At 39.4% G+C, this 9,404-nt stretch overlaps 1 protein-coding gene and 1 long non-coding RNA gene across 2 annotated transcripts in view; both read left to right on the top strand.

Annotated features, from left to right (window-relative positions):
• The window catches only part of popdc3 (popeye domain containing 3), a 34,986-nt gene extending 29,979 nt beyond the window's left edge, over positions 1 to 5,007 (top strand). The window contains exon 3 of the mRNA XM_024280769.2: positions 3,418 to 5,007. Within this exon, the coding sequence (XP_024136537.1) occupies positions 3,418 to 3,684 (267 nt within the window). The 3' untranslated portion in view covers positions 3,685 to 5,007. The remainder of the gene's footprint in view (positions 1 to 3,417) is intronic.
• Positions 5,008 to 5,488: 481 nt separating this feature from the next.
• Positions 5,489 to 6,055, top strand: LOC112151730. The gene is made up of 2 exons (XR_002920178.2): positions 5,489 to 5,772; positions 5,871 to 6,055. It is a non-coding gene; the product is annotated as an uncharacterized LOC112151730 (long non-coding RNA).
• Positions 6,056 to 9,404: the final 3,349 nt, after the last annotated feature.

Here is a 9,404-nt window from a genome sequence, read left to right as displayed (position 1 = left end):
GGCTCAGCTGTTGGACAGGACAAGTTAAAAAAAAAAAAAAGACAAATTATTACATTATTTTACTAAGAAATGTACGTGGGTGTTAACTTAAAATTTTTTATGTTGAACACAAACAGAGAGGAAGTCACAATAACTTTTCTCTCCTTGGATTAATGCGGGACAACAAGCACCAAGCTGGGTTACAAAAAGTTCAAAACAGTCATTCAGATGCAGCTCCTGCAGGCTAGAAGGTAACGATTGCCATAAGAAAAAGAAAAAGTCTGTAAAACCCAGACATGGAGACATTATAGATGCTTTTGTGGAGCTCTTTAAAATAAAGAACTTAACCTCTCAACATCGTCTGTATATTACATGTATTTTAAATAAGAAATACAGGCTAAGTCTCCATCATGTAGCGATGAGGATAAAAGATAGCTTCTCCAGACGGAATAGGAGCATCTAGTTTATGAACACATTTTTGGACAAACATTGAGCATTAAATGTAACGCACATCAAAAGAGGCAGCGGACTCAAATTTGACACATTCAGTGTCAAATGCAACGTTACATCGGGCTTGTTGAATTTGTTCATAAATGTTGGACTTTTCTCTTAAAAAAGCGACTTATAGTCTGTAAAATACGGTAAAAAGACTCCTTTACACCCTAAGAGGAAAGCAGTCACCTTTTGTCTTACCCAGATGAGGAGGACATTTATTGTCTTTTCTAGAATATTTTTTAAGAAAGCAAAATAGCATAAAAATCTATTAATAAACAGTATGAACATGTCTTTATTATCTTCTAACTGTAAACATAAAACATGCAGAAAAAACAAGACAAGATTTAGCAAACGGGAGCAGATTGACAGAAAATGCTCTTCTCTTAATTCTTTCTCCACAGGATTCATTTTTATATTAAATCAAGAGCTTAAAAACATTTCAATGCTTAGAATTATTGCCATGATATCACTGACAGTAAAGAGCAGCTCTGTAATGCTACAAAGAGACTACCAATAAAGTTAATACAAAGTGGATTCATGTCTGTTATTATATTTATAAAATATGATCTATTAATTCATGTTGTTGCATTTAACCGCCCTGTCAGTGAAAACATTGTCTGACTTTGAACCGGTCGTGTTTAGATTTATAGAGGACACAGAAGAACAGTTCGTTAGCATTAGCAGCTAGTAACGTAGCATGCTAGCATCAGTGTGTAACTACAGCTCTGTTTTCAAATCAACACTTTTATTAAAGGTTGTGTTGCTTACAGGTGTGTATTGGCAAGAGTCTGGCGATACGATCCCAATATATGCCTCACAATACGATATGTATTGCGATATTTACAGAACAATTTTCACTTCATTTTTAGAGTGTGACTTGAATAGAATCTACCTGAATTTTAATGTCTGTCATTGTAAAAAATGGTCAAATTAATTTTATCTAATGATGACAGCATTAAACACAGTGACTGTTTGTCATATTCAAGTTGCTTTAACCCAGAAATCCACTCTGCTTTTCTTTTGGTAAATTAAGAAATGTTTGTTTTTTAAGGGAACAGTCAATATTGTCTGATGAATATGTTTCAATATAAGTAAAAATAGAATGAATGTGTTTTAACTGATAAGTTTCTAAAAGTGTGATTGTAAGATTATTAAATCTAGCATTTAAACTGTTCATAAATCTGAACAGGTGCTTCAAAAGTGAAGGAAAAACAAACTGATTCTTTCCAGAAACATTTCAGTGTGATGACAGGATGAATGAGGCTAAGATGTTTTATTTACATGACAGTCAGTGCTGCAGCTCATGTTTTCTCAAGTAAATGTGTATTATCACTAATCACTACGACATTGCTCATTTTTCAGAGCATTGTCTACACCACTCTGACCCATCAGGTCTCTGAACCAGAATCTATTTCTGTGAAGTTCACCAGAACTTCTGCTCGCTTTGCCTACAGCGTTTTGATGGAGACTCCGTGCATGAGCCTCTGCAGCTCCACTGTTCACTCGTTCTTATCTGAGCCTCTACGAAGCTTCATAATCCACGTTTTTAGATGATACTGGCAGCAACGAGGCTCAGAGTTTCTGTTTAGTACCCATTCCAAGTAGAAACTAAGTAGTAAATGTCTCATAACAACCAAAACCACGAGGCTAACTCAACATTTCACAGATTTTGTTGTTGTTTTGGTTCCGGTGTGGAGCCATTGACTGTATATAAGAACTGGACAGAGCAAACCCCCCTCCTTCCGTGTTCCATATAGGAAGTACCACTGGGTTCCAAAAAGGCCAAAGTCCCATTGACTTACATTGGGAAACAGACAGTTATTTCTCAGTCATTTTATACGTCAGAATAATCATTCTTCCTCTGCTGCTTTCTGATTAACTTCTTTTTTCTAATCCTCATTTTTTTTTAAAGATTTTTTTCAATTATCACAAGTTATTAGAGTTATAAATTGACCAATCAGATGGCTCAATAAACGTTTGTGGGTCTGATGTGGGATGTCTGGGGGGTTTGGTTTTTTTTTTTGCTTTAATAGTTTTTCACAACAAGCGGACTACGTGTTTGATAAACAGAGCATGCGTGGTCATGGAAACAGAGCACGCCCTGATGTAGTGCAGCAGCAGCTGCAGAGGAGGATGTGGTCCTGTCTTCTAAACTGTCATTCCAGTTTGACTGAACACAAACAAGCAGGAGGAGGTGAACTTTCCCTCATGATGTTCAGTATTCATACCACTTTCCTGCTCTGCTCTCGGGAGTCGCATCAGTCCCAACAAAGAAACAAAGTTCCTCCTCTTTCTCTGCTCTTTTTCTCTTCTGCTGCATCTCAGTCTTCTAAGTGACCAAGTTCCCCAAAACATTAAAGGTAACTATAAAATCATTACAGATCATAATTAATTAATCAGGGAAGGAACACCTGCAGAGTGACAGCCGGAACACCTGCAGAGTGACAGCCGGTCAGCTGTGACCCAAAGTCCAGTCAGCGCTCAGAGCCACTCCTGATACATATCCACAAAACTCTCTCTACTGAGAGCTAGGGGAACATACTACGGGACAAAAAGGATCCACCATGTCAAAAGATGTTCCAATGCTCAATTTATGGCATCAAATTTCGTTGGAGCTTTGGTGAGCCGCTTTGTGACTGCTCACAGCTGTGAGCGACGGTTCAATTCTTGTGGGTCAACCTTCCACCAGAGGCAATGTGGGGTTCAGTGTCTTGGCCAAAGACACTTCAACACATGGGCAGGTAAGGCGGGAATTGAAGTCGTTCTGCAAGTTTGCCAAAACTCGGACTGATGAATGGTTAGTGAGGGGTAGCTTCTAAAGAGGAGAAGGTCAGACTCTCCTTGGACACAGGTATCCAAACACTGGTTTCCTTTCCCAGCGGCTGATCTGTGGAGAACTCTTTTTAACTGGACTCTCATGGATCATTTCTATCATTTCCTCAGGTGACCTTGCATGCTGATGAGACCTGTCACTATGTGTGCTGGCGGAGGAAGAAGCTCTACCTACTTTTTGCCAAACATCGGTACATTGCCCGGATCTTCGCTTTGGTGGTGCGCAATGACATTGCAGAGAAGCTGTACTCGCTTAGCGACAAGGCCGTCAATAGATCTGGGCACCGCTATGACCTCCGTCTGCCAACGTTCTGCCACAAGCCAGCGATATCTGTGGAAGATGCAGATGAAAAGAGACAGGGTGAGATGGCAGCCTGAGAACAATTACTGCATTCAGAGGGAAGGATTACTGCCTCTCACCTGCTGCATGTCTGAAACAAGTTGAAGCATTCTTCTCTGTATCATCTTCCATATCACGATCTGTTGTAAATCCCTCATCAGGTCAGTTTTGTCATCTGTAGATCCTCTCCAGCGTTAAGAGATCCCTCAGTAGCTGCTGATCCGCCTCCATCAGCTCCACATTCTCAACCATTTAAGTTTACATCTTCCCACAGAAACTCCGTTATGTTTCCTGTCTGATGTTTTGAAGGTTCTCATGGTTCTAAAGAAACTTTGAGCTTCTGTTCTTAAAAAGTCTGTTTCTGAAGGGTCATCTACCATTAGGATGAGATTTGGACCTTGACTAGATAATTACAGCTACATGAGTTTTTGTTTGTTTCAGTTTTTGTTCTTTAGATGCAGAAGGAGTGAACTTTGTGGTCATTGTAAAATATAAAAAAAATGAAAAAGCAATCAATTTCAGCTGGCACACAGAAATGCAAAGATGATGGTTAATAAAAAGAGACAAGTTAAAACATTGAAAAAAGACACGGGTCCTGGCAGCACTGAAGATGGGATAGCTTTGGAAATAAAAAAAGTTTTAGTCTGGCCTTGACTTTGTTTCCCTGAAAGACTCCTGCTGTTCTGGTTCGGTTGAGATAGAGTAAATAAAAGCTGTGCTAAAAGAAGCACAAATAATTAGTATGCTAACATTTTGGTCACTTCATCAGGACATTACTTCCAACTGCTGCCTTTGCAAATGATTCTACCATTAGAAAGAGAAAGCCACAAATTATTGTCAACAAAGCATTGTGTGATGAGAACATTTTGAACATTTCTAAAGTTCTTGCAACAATAATGTGTAAATGAGGCCCATTGTGTTGTTGATACCAGTGTGAGATCAGATCAAACCCACATCATCATCTCTCCTCGACCATATCTCACAGTTAAAAATTCTTCTCCGTAATCTCCATGTTTGTTTGTTTTTTCTTAAGAAAACTTGTTTTTGAGGGGGCCTTCATGGTCCAAAAACCAAAACAAAACACTGAGATCTTTGCAATTTTGGTGTTCAAATCCAGTGAAGAAACAAACTTCTTCAGAATGTGATCCAAACTGGTATTTGGTTGCAGTTTAAGATCCGCTTGTTTATGCTTGGAAACTAAAAGTGACTTAATCATTGCAGCAGCCTGACATGACGTGCTTCTTAGAAAATGCGAATTGTGGTTCTGCCAAATTTGTTGATTAAATAGAATTTCTTTCTTTTCTGCTTGTAAAACTCAATAAATGAAAACCAAAAAAATCACATCAGAACGAAGTGTCCTTTTTACTCAAATCCTCCTGCACTGTCATAGATGTGCCAAGATAAAATATCAGAACATCGTTAACATTTTAGAACAAAAGTTAGTTCAGAGGAAGAATCTCCTTGTGGGGGTGGGGGGTGGAGGTTCTTGACCACAGTTTGTTTAAAATCATAACTAAACATTACTATAGGTAAATATATATACAGACATGGACAAAAGTGTTGGTACCCCTCAGTTAAAGAAGGACAAACCCACAATTCTCACTGAAATCACTCAAAACTTACAAAAGTAACAATAAATAAAACACCTGTGATGTCAATTAAAGGACACACCTGAGTTAATCATGTCACTCTGGTCAAATAGTTTTCAATCTTTCATTGAGGTACCATCATTTTTGTCCAGGCCTGTTTTATTAGTTTGTCTTTTTTAAATAATTATGTTAATCAACTATTCAACATTGATGGCTGATTTTGATTGTTTAATTTTCATTTTTTTTTATGTATTGTTACTTTTGTAAGTTTCAAGTGATTTCAGTGAGAATTGTGGGTGTGTCCTTCTTTAACTGAGGGGTACCAACACTTTTGTCCACCACTGTAGATATATATGTATGTTTATTCAATCATCAGGTGGAACTTGATTGTCACTGATTTACAACAGCTACGTTGCCGTGAGGATCGTGCACTTTGGTTGTTTTTTTCACTCATCTTGTGGTCCCTCTCACAGCTCTTCCAACTTCATGTTAATAATCCTACAGCTGGTTCATTTCCGTTCGTTGTCCTCAGCCCATGTAAGTGTCTGGTTTTCAGGTCGTTTGCTCCGTTTTGTCCTGTTTTTAGTTCCCTGTGTTTTTTGTCGGGTTTCAGTTTTGGTCTCCTACACCATCAGGTCCTCACAGTTTCACCTGACCCTGAAGAACTGAAAACGACGGATCAAGTCAGCTGTGGATGATTGAGAACGTAAACCTGCTGAGTGACAGGGAAAACTTGGAAACAGAACATGTCAAGAACAATACTATTATTAACTACCTGCACTAATAGGGTTATAACAATCAAAACTGTGTTGTTTGATGCTTTTTGTGCTCAAAGTATTTTCCAAAATGTTTAAGTTAATGACTGGCACAACCCCAAACCCATCGACCTTATAGAACTAGAGACTTTTGAAACATAAAAAGGGACATTTTGATGAATCTTTCAGACCAAACAGACTAAACACTGTGCCATGACAGGTGTTCAAGCAAGCATTACCTGAGAAATTCAGTTCAGGTTAAAGATCGTCTATGTGTCACTCACGGGATACATTCATCAGATCAAAGTGAGTATTAGAAATCAAACTGGAGTGGGATTCTAGCACAGACGTGTGTCAACATAAAAGCTGCGTTTGTCATAAGAAAGCCAAAGTTTTGGTGGCACGCACGCACGCGCGTCATTCATGACCCAGATAAAGACGGAGCGGCAGAGATTCCTCCCAGTGAAGAAGAAAACTCATCAGAGGACATACCAGGAGGAGCGTCCGGACCACAAAAGGTCATGCGCCCCCAGGCTCCGTTCTGCGTCAGCCTGTCAGCTGACCGGAATGTGCGACGCGCACATCTCAGGGTCCGCCCGCAGAGCCCGCAGACCTCCACAGTGGACACGCAGATCCAGACAGCCGCCGCTCCGCCGGTAAGACTCCGCTTTTCCACGCGTTAGTTCGCTTTCAGCGGTACCGATCCAGATCTATTTTTACCGCGCGCACGAGGCCGGCCTCCGCGCGCGGCCAGTTTCTCTGGAGATCCGCAGTGGTGAATAAAGTGCGGAGCTTTTGAATAGAATTGAACTTTATTCATATCACAAAGGATGAATTTATTTGTTATGGCACCACCAAAAGGCAAAAAAAGTTGCATAGATAATAAAAAAACGTTAAATACGTCTAAATACGTTAATAATGACAAGTTTTGCTCTAAAGAGCTATCAAATCCGCGCTTCTGCAGACACCTTTCCGCTTGTACTGGAGGTGTGTGAAAGTTGCAGCAATAGTTTGAGTCTGAAAACCCAGACCCGTCATCGGACGGACGGACGGACGGAGGAGCGGCGCTCCCCACAGACTCAGCTGTTGACTTCAAACTGTCCTCCCACCAAAACGACCGACACGACCACTGAACGGTAACTCCTCCACACGAATGTCATCAGTGGCGGCTCTACACCGAATTACTCCCCGGGCGAGACCCTCCCCAGGCGCCCCCACCACCATAGTCACAACTGAATTTTCTGAGGAGCATAAAAACAGTTAGTACATACAATAATACTAACTACAAATATACTGTATAAATATAAATATATATATATTTTAAAATAGTATTTTACAATAGAACATCTATGTTTTGAAAATGTAAATTAACATACCATACACTGATCTCTGCTTCAGAGAAGAACAATCTGCTCATGGTTGCTGTCTTCAATCCTGTGATTGGTACATTTTTAGTGATGAGTTACTTTGTACCAGTAACATCTAGTCTACCAGCTATATTAGATTTCTACTAGCCTCTAACATTTTTCTAATAAAAAACGTATTGTTCTAATCAAAACTGTTATTCACTTTATTTAAAAAGTTTCACTTCATGAATATTCTCTTGCATAAACAAAACACTAATAATAAGTGAAAGTGTCATCTTGTGTCAGGTTTGATAACATGACAGAAATGTAATGTTATTTTAACAAACTAACCGTCTTTTCTCTGAACCTTTTGATGAACACATTTCTTACTTAAAAGCATCAACTTTTCATCAAAGCCCAAAAGTTTATTTCTAGTCATATGGTCATTTTTTAACATCTCAACCATTTTTTAAGAAATTGATTTTGTTCAAAACAGAAATGTGTTTTTCAATCACAGAACAGTAAAGATTAAAGCTATATTAAATAATTATTTAAGTTTTTTTATGTAATGCAAATTAAATATGCTTATATAGAAATATGTGCAACATTTTTACATAATTGTGTGTAATCTTACAGATCAGTGTTGTAGTTGTGAGTCACAATGAAATGGAGCACCGAATGAGAGTGTTTGTGTTGCTGAGGTCAGTGTGAGCAAATGGTTGAAATTCCCAGCACACCTGAATGCAGCAATAGCGAGCTCTTAATGCAAGCGCATAAGGAAATTCCACGCAGGCCCTGAACGCATCTCGTGCGTGGTAAATGTGACAATTAAATCCATTAAATCAGCGCAATAAAGTCAGGATTAAATGTATGAATGAACTCTGGGATGGATGTTTGTGGTGACCAACAGTGGAGGAGAAGCAGACTCCATCATGTTGTGTTTGAGCCTCAGAGATGAAGAACAGAGACTCACCTGTCAAAGTCAAAGAGCTTTTCTGACCGCCAAAATAAGTTTTCCCCACGTTTGGCGGTTGTTAATTTAGAGCTCTTCCTGTATTGACACATGGGTTATAGAATGTCATGTTATGACTGACTTAAAAAAAAAGAAAGTTTGTACAAGGTAGACTCCGCCCTCCTTCATTATCTTCTTAATTTGGAGACCCGCAGCTGAAGTGCCCCTCCGCCCCTCCCTCTCTCTTAACACCCGTCCGCATATTCTCATGCGACGGGGGTGCGTGCACCTGCAGGGGGCGCCAATTCACCGGTTTCTGGCCGTTCAGAACATAGTGATATAACAGGTAACAGAAACCCATAGCAGCGCAGATTTTTTTCCTCCCAGCGCTGAGCTGCCGCCCCCTTTGAGTTAGCGCCCCGAGCAGCTGCCCGTACTGCCCGTGCCTAAAACCGCTACTGAATGTCATGTTGTACGAAGGACAGGAATTCTATTCAAGTTATGAGTCGTTAACCCTTTTAACTCTGGAGCTCCAGCGTTTATGATTTACTGTCATTGGAATTGATAATTCCAGTAGATTGTGAAGGAGAAAAGCGGCTCATCGCTCAATCTAATGAAATTATCATGTTAACAGTTGAAAAGTTACAGTAAAAAAATTCTCTGTTCAAGCGTCACATCAGGTGTTAAAGGGTTAAAAAAAATCAAAGACCATTTCAAAAAACTTTAGAATTTCATGGAAAACTATTTATTCCCATAACAAAAATCAAACTTTGACAGAATGTAGATCCAAGGCCCACTTTGTAATTGATTTGCAGTATTTATTTGTGAATAACGTCAGCCATGTTTGAAACAGTCTTACCTCCTGAAAACAGCTGCTCACGTTCCACACATCATTAAACTGGTTCAGTATGAGGAGGACTTCAGAGTTCTATCCAGAAGAGCATCTCTGATCCCCTCCGTATCGGTAGGAACAGCAGGACCTGGCTCCTGCACATACTTCTGAAGTCTTGAAGATGGATATATGATTTTAAAAACATTTCATTTTGGGTAATTCAATGTGATTGTGTTCTCTGTCTTTATCTTTTTATAAAAACATCATGGGTTTTTGATGTCATA

Source organism: Oryzias melastigma, linkage group LG17 (genome assembly GCF_002922805.2).
Source record: "Oryzias melastigma strain HK-1 linkage group LG17, ASM292280v2, whole genome shotgun sequence".
In the NCBI taxonomy this organism is placed as follows: Eukaryota; Metazoa; Chordata; class Actinopteri; order Beloniformes; family Adrianichthyidae; genus Oryzias; species Oryzias melastigma.
This window is presented reverse-complemented; position numbering and strand designations above follow the sequence as displayed.